The sequence below is a fragment of the Aptenodytes forsteri genome, unplaced genomic scaffold (genome assembly GCF_000699145.1).
Source record: "Aptenodytes forsteri isolate BGI_AS27 unplaced genomic scaffold, ASM69914v1 Scaffold237, whole genome shotgun sequence".
Lineage (NCBI taxonomy): Eukaryota > Metazoa > Chordata > Aves > Sphenisciformes > Spheniscidae > Aptenodytes > Aptenodytes forsteri.
Genome location: NW_008794451.1, coordinates 538,517 through 552,747, shown reverse-complemented (window position 1 = coordinate 552,747; position 14,231 = coordinate 538,517). Strand labels below are relative to the sequence as shown.

Here is a 14,231-nt window from a genome sequence, read left to right as displayed (position 1 = left end):
AATTTTTTACGCTGAGGGTGGTGGAACACTGGCACAGGTTGCCCAGAGAGGCGGCGGATGCCCCCTCCCTGGAAACATTCCAGGTCAGGCTGGACGGGGCTCTGAGCAACCTGATCTAGTTGAAGATGTCCCTGCCCACGGCAGGGGGGGTGGACTAGATGACCTTTAGAGGGCCCTTCCAACCCAAACTATTCTATGATTCTATGATTGGGATTTTCCTGTTGTCTCCTGTACATCTTTGTTGGTGATTTTCTTTGAGTAGCTCCACACAAGAAGCTTGCTTTGGAAAGGGCCATTTGTCATATCTGGAGTGCTGCTCCCAAAGACCACACGTATTTGAAAGAATTAACAAATATATGGTCTGATTTATAAATGATAAAAAGATACAAAACTACCCTGCTATGTCTCCTATTTAAATCTGGAACAAGTCCCCTGACTCCTACCCGGAGTTACACGAACCAGAATAGACAAGAGCAGTATCTAGTCCTTTCTTGACCAATTTTCTTTTCTGCTATATTGCAGAAGGCATGATATACACAGTCCTGCACATCTTTGCTCTCCCATTAGTTTGTGACTCGTCACAAATTCAGGCCGTATTTGTGCCTGTAAACATGACTGTCAGACCACTACCTGTAGGGTCTGCAGTGTCGTGAATTAATCTGGTATGATCTGTTTGCTTTACCAGCTGTATAGGAAATTCTCATCCACTGTCTATAAAGTGTTATATCCTTTGAAATTCCACTCGTATTCAGATTTAAGCCTTTAGCTTAGATTATCTCACTCACGTTTATTATCAAATTTTCCTTTCCCCTCCTTATTTTTCTGAAACAATCTCATTGTCTGCTGTTGCTCTACTCCCATTAAAATAATTGGTACCTCATCACATTTTTCTACTTTCATATTCATACCTGCACCTGAAAAATCCATTTTATGTTGGCCAAGGCCTAAGTCCAGCTACACCCGCTGGTTGTTACACAACGTGACACAGCAATATGTAACATCTAATGAGAATGACAAATGCCAGAAGCAGAGTGAAAAGGCGAAGACAGAGCACAGAGCCATATAACAAAAGGAGCAGGTATACCAAAGGCCAGTGAGGAGGAAGAGGAAAGTTTTAGTACTGTTCTCTTTTGTGTTGACGTGTATCTTTCTCAGCGATCTTCCTTCCAACTGAAACCACAACCACAGTGAAGCGAGTGGTACGTTTGGAAATCAAATCACGCACTTGAGATCAAGCAGGTCATAAACAGCCTTGTAGGTGACCAAAACCTTGTGGTATCTCCCACCACAGCGCTCAAGACTTGCAGAAGCTGGCTCTTCCATTGAGCCTGTAGAGGTGACCCTTCCCCTCAACTATGAGAAGCTTTTAGTTTCACGTTTACAGCAGTGTACAGGTAGAAGCTGTAGAAACAGAAGAAGAGTTTAAAATCCCAATTTTCAAAAGAAATTACACCCCTGCGAGAGATTTTCTTAACCTCTACATGCAGATCACCAGATTCCTGAAGAAAAATTCCATTTTATCCATTCAAAAATGCAGAACACAGCCTTTTACCTTAAATATGCAGGGAAGGCAGGTCATCAGACAGCAAATAAAAAGGAGCAGCATAGTGTCCAATGCCATGGGAGTACCGACTTCTCTTAATCTGACAAAGAACTGAAGATCAAACATTTCATGATTATCTGTTCTTCTAAGCAAAGTGGTAATTGACTGAAACGTATACATTATAAGCAGGCAACATTCCCATAGGAGACCCAGGATGACAGGATTCTCTCACATGATCAGCTGACATCAAGTCCCCACTCACTTCGTTTCTTTCCTAAAAAGACTCAGCGTGGGAAAGCTCTCACCCTCCATCGACAATATATAGTTTGTTTAGTCTTTCTATTCCCCCTCTTCTGCACTGCTGTTCACTGCCTTTGACTGTGACTCCACAGAATAAATATAATTAATACAAAACCAAGGACATTGTTTCTCTCTGGAAGACTACATGCTCCAAGACTACATCCTTATAAAGTTTTCTCTAATTGCTCAGAAAAAAACGGGTATTAATCTCAGAAAAGATCTATCACCTTGTCTTGACAGCAATGCAAAGTATTGCCAAAAGGCAAGGGTCTTGTTTCATTCCTGGTGTTTCCGACTAGGATTAGCTTCAAGTCCCTTGTCCTCAACGAGAGCCAAAGGGGCTTTTCTTTTGTTTTCCTAAAAAAGCACTTCATTCTCATCACATCAGACTTATTTTTAGAATATTTGAATAGAATATCTTTAAGTTGTCAGTTGCTACTGTATAAATAGAGGTTGCTAAGGAAGGAAGAGTAGCTGCTTCCTTAAGCAACAGTAGCAAAAGAGGATGAAACAGCAGACTAAGAGCAGCAGTTCTCTTCGACTGCAGTATTTAAAAAATGTAGAAATGCCATCCACTTAAGTATTGATACTTTAAGTTAGAAAAATATAGCAAATCTACCTCAAATGGGCACATTTGCTAGAGAGTGTAAGAATGCATTTTCCCTGCTTCTGAAATTCATCCCCTTCTCATTTTCTAGCTCTTTAGTTTTTCTTTTACACTTGTAGACATGTTTGCTCTCTCTTTTAGGGTTATTTACCTACTTCAGAGCAATCCTAGGAATTCACAACTCAAGGATCGCACATTCAGAACCACACTGAAGAATGCCAGCAAGGCTGCAAGTTTCCTGTAGCTGCAGAGAGGATGTACTTAGGTATAACATTGTTATTTAGGGAGAGATTTGTCAGAAAAAGGGTTTGGTTTCTTATTTTTATTTATTTATTTAGATCTGAACGTTGTCAGACGAGAACACTGGTGCGAAGAATTTGGTTTGGGGGACTAAAGCTCTTTACTGGGGCTTCTACTGAAGCCCACATCTTAGAGGATGGACCCAGTAATTTCACAGATGGAGATTACCATTGTGCCCATTCTCAATCACTTTCAGAGCACAAGAGCAGCCCCCTGCACCCAGTCCACTAACGGAGCCACTAGCAGCTGTATAATTTAGAGATGATCATTCTGCTGATGTGATCACTTCAGGAAACTGGCTGCCACACGCTGTTCTGGCTGTAGTCACTAGGGGAAGATATTACAACAGTAGAGCTCCTCTGGGGAAAAAAAAGGCTTAGGACTTGTCCACACAGGGGACAATTCAGGATGGTTTATCTGAATTAGCTAGAGATTTGCTGTGTATTAGTTAGAATCATACAAAACCTCTGGGTGTATACTTTTATTCAGAATTAAATTGTCCTAATTCAATTAGATTAACTTACTTCCAAACGTTTTACGCAGCTAGTGATAACAGACCAAGAGCAGAAGACACGTAAGGGTATCTAAAATGGTCTGCCAATGAACACAGCCGCTCTCCCCTTATGCCTCGCGAATATCACATCTCACAGCAGAATGCAGTATCAAGAGCTGACAACTGGAATGGAAGAAATTGAGTTCAGGGAGATGATAGGCAGAGAACTGGATGTCACCATCATCTTCAGAAAAAAAGTAGTTGGAGCCTGGGCACTAGCCGGTTATATTGCTTCCAGCTATCATCCAGATCATCAAACACGCCTGGATCATGACATCCTTTTAGGCAAGTGGGAGCTATGCATCTTTGAAGCTAGCCTTAATGACAGCTATCTTACCACTAACTTGTCTGGAATAGCGTTCATCAGACACTGGGGACAGGTTTCATACAGGATATGCTGTGCTTCCTAGGATTCTCTACAGAGAGAGAACAAGCTCCAGTATTGAGCAGGGAACCAAGTACCTAATCCTCTGTGTTGGAAGTGGACTGGGGCTTCATGATGAGGCAAATATAGGCAGTTTCGTATCAAAAGCAAACCTAGCAAACATGGAGTCGTACCTTGGCACGGCAACTCAGAAAGTGCTGAGAAAACAACCAGGCTTATCACACAGTCACACTAGGGCTTCCAATTCCCACCCTGGCAGGAGTATTTCTGGGGTGTTCACAGTTTCCTCTTCCCAGAACACCAGGTCAAGCCTGGAAACCCCAAGGAGCTTTTTCAGCCATCCTGACACAGGAGAGAGATGGCAAAAAGTCAACACTGTGTTTTAGTGGAAAGCCCCTGTTGGCCAATAGCAAGAGTAAAGCTTGCACAACCCTAGGCACGCAGCGGAGGTTCGAGTGGGCAGAGAGACTCTGAAGCTTTCCTTTACTTTCCTTTGTGGAAGTCCCTGAAAACTGAAAGGCCTAGAAAGGGGAGGAGGAGGCCAAAAAATGAAGCCATGATAGGTTCCCATTCATTTGGCCTTCCACTTGTCCAAGTGAGAACTGGGCAGCCGCTGGCTCCAGCTGCAGTCGTGCTTGTAGTACGCTTCGGGGTGAGGGCGTGGTATTTTGCCTGATCTCCCCAGTTTCTCAAAGGTACTCGACGGGAGATGAAAAGTGCTGGTGTACAGCAGGAAAGTCTGGTGTTGGGGTCGAGTTGGCTGTCAGAGGCACAGCCTGGTGAAAATGCTCTTGGTGTGCTCGGAGGGAGGTGCTGCAGGGCTGAGAGGTCCGGAGGTCTGCTCGCCCTTCCGCCTGCACGTGCTCCTGAGCGTCCCCAAGGCCAAGGCTATGCAGATGGCCAGGGATGTATTTGATCAAAACAGACTCAGGTTATCTGTTCCTAAAATGTAGTGCACTCTGCTTTCTGCATGGCAAGCCTCAAATACCAAAATTAGACTTCAGAAGAACATAAAAAGCTCCCTGCTAACATAATGTGCAAATGGACTGTCGCACTCACTGTGATCTTGGACAGCAACGAAATTAGAAGGCGACAGCAAAAAGCAAAGAAAATTGCAGCTGAAAAATACCAACGTTATCCTCTTTTAATACATATTGTTAAAATGAACATTTTTAAAAGCTGAAGAGATGTGAGCCCAGATGCTATCACCGTATGTCTTATGCAGTTCACGATTATGAACAAACAGCAGAATACATATAAGGGAATCTAAAATGGTATGGATACGAGCCCAGCTGGTGTCCCCATATGCCTTATGAATTCCATTTTTAGGACCACAGCAGCATATAGCATTAGAGATGCTTCTTAAACATCTCATTTATAAATAGAGTGGAGCTGTTTCACTGAAGTACACACAGAAAAGGTCCAGAAGGATCATAAAACCAGCTGCATTCAAAACCACTGAAATGGTTCGACCACAGTGGTTTTATTAGCAACCACCCTGCACCAGAATATTCCCTGAATGAGGGATGATGCTTGTTTGTCATAGGCTCCTCACTGGGATTTTTTTTTTTTTTTAAATCAACCACCAAAAAGCCATTTTAGTCAGAAAATGCCAACTTACTCTTGTTTTGGCAAACTGTTCCTACTGAAAGCTTTTTCGGGTCCAGAATGGAAGAGCGAAGGCCCAAGCTCCAGGGCAGTGGAGAGGTACGGGTATGGGAGAGGTAAATTCTTGCCACTCCTGAAAAAAATCAATCAAAGTAGGGTCTGGAGCTTGGCCGGTCAACATCCTGGGGAGAGTCCTTCACCAACAGGCTGTGGACTCTTCCTCTCCTGCTTTTCAATTTCACCAGAACCACCTCTAAGGAAAGGCAGTTAGCTGTGGGGATTCCTGGTTAACTGTGAAAATATATCACCAAATGCAGTTGACTTAAAGTCATCATTTAATTGTATGTACACTATCAACCAAATATATCTAGAGCAGATATCTAAAAAAAATACACTACATATGAATGAAAAATTATTTTATTTAAAAATACATTATACAGCAGAGTGTCTCTCTTTTTGTTTTCTCACTGCTGGTTCACAGAGATAATATGATAAATTTAACCCAAATATTTGACTGGGAAAGATCCTGAGAGAGAAAGAGACCAGTTACAAGCCGATGATATACAGTACACTAAAAAAGAGTCATCTCTTTTAACATAAAAGAACCTCTTGGTAATCTTATAAATCAGATATAAAAAATGCAGGTTTGCTACCATGCAAAAATGAGTGAAGATTTCATTTAAATCTGCACACAGAGAAATCATTAGTACCTTGGACCCTAAATAGCTAGACTAAGAGAAGGGTAAGTGTGCCTAACATGGTGATACAAACTTTGGACCTACTACGATTTTGTAAACACAGTTGACAGTCTAATAAAGGTGGATCTTCAATCACCTAAGTAACGTCGTTACAGCTAAGGGCTCTATTCTAGGACTTTTCTCCCCACTGATGTATTTCTTTATTCTCTAATTCTCAGCTTAGCACAAGGACTTCGTGAGATATGCTCTATCGCACTCAAAGATGACTTGGCCTTGCCCGGTTTGCCAAGCACTATTTAGGTAGTTGTATTTCAGTGAAAGCAGAGGTTAAAATAAAAAGTAAAAAGCAGGTGTTACCTGGATGACTGTGTGGGAATGCATTAAAATTCATCATAGAAAATATATACCTGATTCTACAGCCTTATGTTTCAAACATCTTCTAACAATGATTAATGCACAGGAAATACACTGAATTATGGAAAATTTAAGGCCTAGAATGTTCAACAGCCTGCACTGAACATTACTATTCTCAATGTGTCTATAGCGCTAGCGTTGCATCAGCTGCTGCCAGAGGAAAACTTTCTGGCAGATCTTAAGAGCCTCTTCTCCATCTACAATACTCAGATCCATTTGGTGCTCAATTTTTATAGGACAACTTCACTACGAATAGTCAGCAAGGCTGTCTTTGGAAGGGGAGGCTCAATTTGATTATTCACAGCGATAACAGAGATAGGATAACATTGCCTGATGTTGAAGGAAAATCAATTCGTCAACACCGCACAGACCGACAGAGGATTTTTTTGCAAGAACATGGCCCTGAAACACAAACGGAGATAGAAAGATTTGTAGCGAGACAGTGTGCCTGTCCTGGTCACTTAGGCTGAAGAAAATTAATGAAGCCATTTTGTTTTTTCCATGAGTGCTGCAACATGAAAATGGAGAGTAGACACTCACATGCACTTTCCTCGCTAAGCCAGTGACCCTCTTCTTACCTTAGCACCCATTCTCCCAGCATAATATCAGGGTGTACAACAAAGATGAGAAGATGCAGGCTTCCTTGAATAATTTGTTTAAACGATTTATGAGTGGCACGGCTTCCCATCACATATACTGAGCTAAGAATGGAGCCCTTAACCCTTCATCGGATATCATTAGTAATAAAGAATATATCAATGATCAAACTTTCTATATTATTTTCATTTCTTTTAACCTAGATACATATATATCATCCAAGACATCCAAGAACTACAAAACAACAATTCAACTACAATTATGTCAGGAAAATATCCAAATAAATAAACTTTTAATTATGATACAATACTTATTACAGTAAAAATTGGCATTTTTTTTTTCTCTTCAAAAGCAGAAGCACCAGTCTTACATATAACATACTGTTTGAATGATATCTTACATGGAATACAGCGTAATACAATGTGCAAACAGCATTTTCATACAGAACGTAATATTTGTCTAGTTTTTATACACTGAAATCTCCTCAAATGGAAACAAGTTCATGCTGAATTAAAAATGTAGATTTTAAAAACCAAAGTCAAATCAAAATATGAAGTACTGTTGGAATAGGTACATGAACCATTAAAAACAATGAGAAGCCAAAATAGAGGGTATTGTCAGACAAATATAATTAGTGCTCAGTTCATCCCATTCCATCAAAAAGTAAACAGTTAATATTTTTGCTAGAAAGTAAAGTGACCTTTTAATATTTAAGAATTCTTCAAAATGTTGGTATCATTTTAATGATGTAAAAATCAAGTCAGAAATAGGACTTCTAAAAATTTCTTATTTTTGATACACTGCAATTATCGTGTGTGGGCTGTGAAAAGAGATGAAGTCCAATGGAGTGAATACACATCAGCGTCAACATCATGTGACTTCTGCAAAGGCCGTGATGTGGTTCTACGAGTCAAAGGAAAAACAAACAGATAAAAACCCAGAAACCACACAAATAGACATCAGTCGCCACTGCGAAAATTTTTGCCTCTTGTGCTTTAGGGACAGCCTTATGCTTGGAGACTACTGAAGGATGATGTAAATAAAACTGGTTTTCACTGCAGTGCTCTCACTCACTCCCATAGCAATTCTTTGTTAACCGCCGAAGACTGGATATGTAAGTACGCTGAACAAAGTAATTAGGTGTGGTGGTTCTACAGTGTTTTCATTTTAGATGGGGTTTTTAAAGTTAAGTAACACTGTGAATAATTGAGTTAGCTGTATTTTTATTGCTACCTTATTCATAATTTAAAGCAAAATTCCTAGAAATTAAAATGACAGTTTCTGACAGATTATAATATTCTATTTCAGTCTTAATACAATTTTAATGTTACCTTTTTTTTCTAGATTAATTGCTCCCCATGAGCTCGATGGCAGAGAATCAAGTAGCGAAATGCTACAACAAAATGGCATTCAGCAGTTGAGAACTCATATTCAAAATTTCTTTTTCAGAATCACTACAGTGTCCTCTTCATTTGCAACGTTATTCTCCTCTTTCCTTCAACGGGACGATTCTTACGAACACGAAGATGTGTATCAGAACGTGAATATACTACATGTGACTCCACACAGTAAAACCACAGCATCCCAAAAGAGCTTTGCTACTTTTTCATGCTCTAACCTAAGCAAGTGCCTCTGCAAACATTTGGTAGGTGAACACTCAACTGCACAGCGATGTGCAGGATCCAACGGAACTGTACATTCCCTTTAGGCACACAGTGCCCTTGACTGCCACCAGTTTTTATAGAACATGCAATGTGTAAAATTAATAAAGGGAATCTTGATGTTAAGCCACGTGTTTGTTCCCCAGCACAAAAATGCACAGAGGGAAATAATGCCATGCAAAGCATTGCAGATTTCTCTCGTCACCTCCCCTCCTGGAGCAGACCAAAGTCAGAAGAGAGGAGGTGTAAGCTGAAGAGGAGGGGGATGTAGATAACTCATGGAGAGTGCGATAGATCTCCCTTTTTTTGCTTAAGGGAAGCCGTTCTAAATCCTTCAGAAAACCCCTTATCACACACCATAGAAAGTGCTGGAGAGAAACAGTGGCCACCACACAAGTTTGTATTTCTCAGTTCTTCTTTAAACCATCTGGATATTTGTCTATCAGTCTGTGCGGGGGGAGGCAGGCAAGCAGGCATCTTTGATTTGCACATTACAGAAAGGAATTTAGAAGTACCCTGAGTAGGAGCACAGGAGAGCTGCCTCTTATTCCCCCCTCTCCAAACAAGGCTGGCAGCTTTGGTCCCTCTCTCGCTGTGCCGTAACTGTACTGTGCCCAGGAGGAGGAGCTCTCTTCCCCCTCCCCTATAATATGCATTTTAGCTCTAGCAATGTTCTTGCTGTATTTTATGACAGCTTTCACAAGAGAACAGCACCAAACAGTAAGCATCTATGTACATTCTCCTCCAAAATAGAATGAATACATTTTAAAGAAATAACAATGATTAAACCATAGGCAGATTTTTTAAAAAACATTAGGAAAAAAAAGAATCAGTGTGCAACTTTCTGCGAAAATGTTTTCAGTAAACAATATTAGCAAATGCCATTGTTTCCAGATTTTGATTCTGCAGAAGAAAAGCAAAATTAGATTTCCTAATTGGAAAACAAAACATTAACATTTCGAAGCATTTTAGTTGGCTGGCCATCTTGTGCTTTGAGTACAGGAAAGACGATACATTGGGTAACCTCAATGACTCTGGAGTTGCTGTGCAGCTATTATGTTATTTTCTTCACAGTATTTACTTTATTTTTCCTTATTTAGACCTGAAGATTATCCTGTCAACTTAAACTAGCACCAGTCTAAAATTCTTCACTCTGTTGATAAGTAAGATGGTTTAAAAATGAGGAATTAAAGGAAAAAGACTTCCTCGTTATTTATTCTAATCAATTCTTTCAAGTCCTGCTACGTGCTATCCCTTTCTCTAAGCGACACACATTTGCCTGTGAGGCAGAGAACCAAATGCTCTTTCATGTGGCATTAATTCAGGACTGGATAACTATTACTTAGGAAAGGGGAATGTGGTTCACACTCCTGCCAGCTACACTTCCAAAACGAGCAGGTCACCATCCTTGGAAGGACATGCAGAGCATGGAATATAATAACGCAGAAGAAAAATCCCCCTTCCTCAATAAACCCTCAGAGAGAACTGCTAAGCTACCGATCGCGGAGCTATTGATTTGGACCCTAGCGAAGACTTGTCGATTCGTTTCCAATGGACTCATCAGGATGATGCCTAACTAGGTCAAAATTAATCACTTGCTGATGGCAAGAATCACTGATACAGATTCATGCAACTGTCTCGGTATTCATGCTTTTTCATATGTTATCGTCTCAGGCAAAACTACAAATAAGCCTTGCTGAGACTTTACAGAAAAAAAATAAACAAACAGCATCCCTCTTGAATAACAAACAGCATCCCTCTTCAATAACTGCACTTCAACTCGCTTACTGTGCTCTTTTACTTCTGCTTAGATTTACTGTGACAAAGTTCAGTGAGAGATACTAACCACCGTCAGCAAACAGATTCACACAGATGCAGGAGACAAGCAAAAAAACCATGCACAAGACCTCAGCTTCTCCAACCCCACGGGAAATGATTTCCCCGACAGTACTCAAAAGAATTAGAATATGCTGAGGGTCTGCTCAACGGCAGCAGTTTCACAGACAGGCATGCCAGCTTTTGTATTATTGATTCTAAATTGACAGTATCAGCCTGGTGTCAGACCACAAGAACAAAGCGTGCTTCACAACCGTGCTCTCACACCGCCAACAGAAAAATGAAAGCTAAAGGCTAAGCCTCGAGTGCAGGTTTCTGGGGGGAAACGATCCATACCTGTATATCTTCTGTTAAGATTTTAATTAATTTCTGTTTATAAGCAATTCTATGTTAAAGCACTGAAAAAAATCCCTGACAACTTTTTTGTGGTTTGCAGTTTTCATTATATATATGAAATACTTTTACCCGAAATTTTTTTGTTCTCCTCTCATGAATACAGTTAGAAATACTCAAAAATAGTCATCATCCTAAAAAAGATTTTTCCATTTTTGAAAACAGGAATTTGAAAAATTGTTTGTAGTCCTTCACACAGTGGAGTTTGTTAAAAGAAATAGAAAAATACTACTGTAGTAGTTCAGGCAAGTGATAATTTATCATACAATAATAATAATGTTATCATACAATTCTCTGGGTCAGCAAAGTATATTTTATGCTTTTACTGGACCAATCATGTCTTTAGAGAAAAGAATGAGTTCAAGTGAAATTCCCCATTTAACACGTTGCAGACCTGCACAGAACGCTGCCGCCACACCGCATCTGCCTTTGCTTCAATTCCACACACACACACTCACGTGCGCTCTTGCACACATACATTTATTGCCTTATATGAAGATGTTCAAAACATCTTATATGAAGATGTTCCAGGAGAAGAACCTAATGACGCATGCTTTGAGGGAGTTTCATTGCAAAGGATCTTCTTGACTGTTACTAATACCTTGATTCTGTAACACCTACAATACGTACATTTGAGGAGGTCACACTGAATATATTGTTCCACTTCCTATGTTTAAGTATTATTTTATTTGAACGTTAGATGTGGTGATCACAGTTTGCATTCAGACAGAAATAATTCTTGTGCAATCCCCCAGAAGTAGATTTAAGCAGAAGAGTAGGACGTGAATGCAAATTCAAATGCTTGACACTGAAACAAAATTGCTTATGGTCTTTTATGAGCCGCCTCTCCTGGGTATGTGTTTCTGTGTGCAAAACAATGTTGTATTATACCTTCTTTAACATACTGCATTACCAAGAGAGAACCATTATGACAACAGAAATCTGAAAACCTGCCTATAAGCTAATGTAAGCACGTGGACTCTAGTCGAGCCATCCTGGAGATACACACACATGTACTAAAACACTGTATGGATACCCGTGTACACTTTTGGACATCAAGCACAACAGTATTTGGATGCTTCTCAACTAAAATATTTTGAAGCAACAGAAATAGACACAAACCCTCTCCCCCATTTGCCCATAGTATGAGGAGCTGAAACATCTTTGCGTTTTGCTTTTAGCCTGTGAGCTCAGTGATAGGCGATCAGTCTCCCTGGGGAGCCCCAGGGACCAGACCAGACCCCCTAGGCCACGCTGTGTGTACCCAAGTGCACGTATCAATGAAAGACTTCTTAGTACCAAAATGCTTAAGACCAAGGAAAAAGCAGTAACACTGAGAATTAGAATTAAAAATACCCTTTTCTGACACTGCGAAGAAGCTGTTCTATGTCTCGTGAATAATCAAGATGGAGTAAATCGAAAAAACATTATACCTTAAAAACAGAAGGGGAAAGCTTCCCCTATCAGAATTCTATCAGAATTCATTGCAATAGCTATACTTACTATTGTTAAAATGTTTTATCACCACCATTACCTTTGGCACATACACAAGAGAACAAGAATTATAGTGTCAAACTCAACAAGATTTTTCGAGACAATTAACCCTGATAGTCACTAGCAATTGGTATGATAGGCAACAAGAATGTCACATATTGTGAGAGGAATTCCAAATACTTATCACCATTAAAACTTAGAAATGGCTGTGTCAGAGACAGAGAGGCAGGGGGGAGAGAGAGCCTAAACTATCTGTTTCTAGTTCACAGTCGTGCTGGAGAGTCAGTCCTATGGGTAGAGTATAAGAGACCTCATTGTAACAAGGAACGGTGACTGTGTTTGGGAACATGGTTTGGGCACTGCTGACAGAAGTAGCGCTATGAAGGAATGCCAAGCATAGAATCATAGAATAGTTTGGGTTGGAAGGGACCTCTCAAGGTCATCTAGTCCAACCCCCCTGCCGTGGGCAGGGACATCTTCAACTGGATCAGGTTGCTCAGAGCCCCGTCCAACCTGACCTGGAATGTTTCCAGGGATGGGGCATCCACCACCTCTCTGGGCAACCTGGGCCAGCAGAGACTTTGGGGATAAATGCAGCTTAGCTGTCAAACAGAGCACTGCAAAGAACCTACTGTGCAAATAAGTAATATTGAACAGCTACAGAAAGCGCTGATGATCAGACACAGTAATCATCTCATCCCACAGGAGATGAACCATAGTGCCTCTCCTAACCCAACACTTCCTTCTAAAACCTCTTACCTCAGTATTCTATCTACTGCCTCAATTAGTCCCAAAATGCTCCATGTTCCCTTTGTATTTGATTTTTTCAAAGCTAGAATACTTATTTAAAAAAAAAAAAAAAAAAAAAAAGAAAAAAGGCTACAAGAGTCAGCAGCTACTACAAGATGTGTCCGAGCCCTCTGTAAGCCCTGCCCAATTTCAGGTGACTTTAGCATGAAAAAATGTCAGTCTCCCCTGAAACAGAAAACAGAAGAAATAGTTTGTGACTGCACTGGATGAAGCTGCTTTAAACTCTTCCAGGTACCACCCACAATACCCCTATTTCCCAGTAACTCTCGCAAAAGGAGTGTCTAACCTTGACTGTGGTAGGAAGAGAGCCTCCTCTCTGTAGGAGAGTGCCAGCTAACTGAAACATGAATTGTCTTGTAAGAGATGAACAAGGTCAGAGACAGGAGAGAAAAAGGAGCAGATGGGTGAGTGATGAGGTTTCTTGGCTTTCATTCTTTTCATTAATTCTGAGGATGAATGTAGTTAAGGTGAAAGCAATATAAGTCTGCACTGCTGAGCCAGCCCTGGCAAGGATTCTTCAAGGAGACACTCTGCAGCTACAGCTTATTTGAGTGCATGAGGAGTGGGTAACCGTGCAGAACAGCTTAATCATCTGCATGCACCACAATTAAACAGAAGTGTCATGCAAACGGTGATCTACCCTTGCCGTTCACCAGCAGCAGCTCAATTTAGAATATTACAAGTACACATATTCCTGTTTAAGTACACTTCAAATGTAGCTCTTGACCTCCACCAGAGCTCAGATAGTGGCAGAAAGCATGCCAAGCATGCCAAGAGCATTCAGGAAAGAGCACTGGAATAGCAAGTAGCAGATCTGGAAACACAAAAATAAGGTGCTTCCAGGTCGGTGTGATGCACCATGTGCTTATTCATTTACGGGTGAATTCATAACAAAATTGCAGTAAGTGAGGTCCCATCTGGTAGGCATTTCTAATGAAGTCATTCTTTAAGACAGCATCTTTGAATTGCTCGCTCCCAGATACCCATATAGTTATTATTTTCAAATATCAATAACAGAGTTGCACTGCTTCG

General features: G+C 40.6%; 1 protein-coding gene across 2 annotated transcripts in view; it reads right to left on the bottom strand.

Annotated features, from left to right (window-relative positions):
* PLPPR5 (phospholipid phosphatase related 5) overlaps positions 1-14,231 on the bottom strand; it is an 82,835-nt gene that overhangs the window by 51,549 nt on the left and 17,055 nt on the right. Inside the window, exon 5 of one of the 2 annotated variants that reach the window (XM_009290452.2) lies at positions 5,713-7,908. The exons of the other annotated variant lie outside the window; for it this stretch is intronic. Within the exon in view, the coding sequence (XP_009288727.1) occupies positions 7,876-7,908 (33 nt within the window). The 3' untranslated portion in view covers positions 5,713-7,875. Of the gene's footprint in view, positions 1-5,712; positions 7,909-14,231 lie in introns of those variants that run through there. 2 annotated transcript variants of the gene reach the window in all.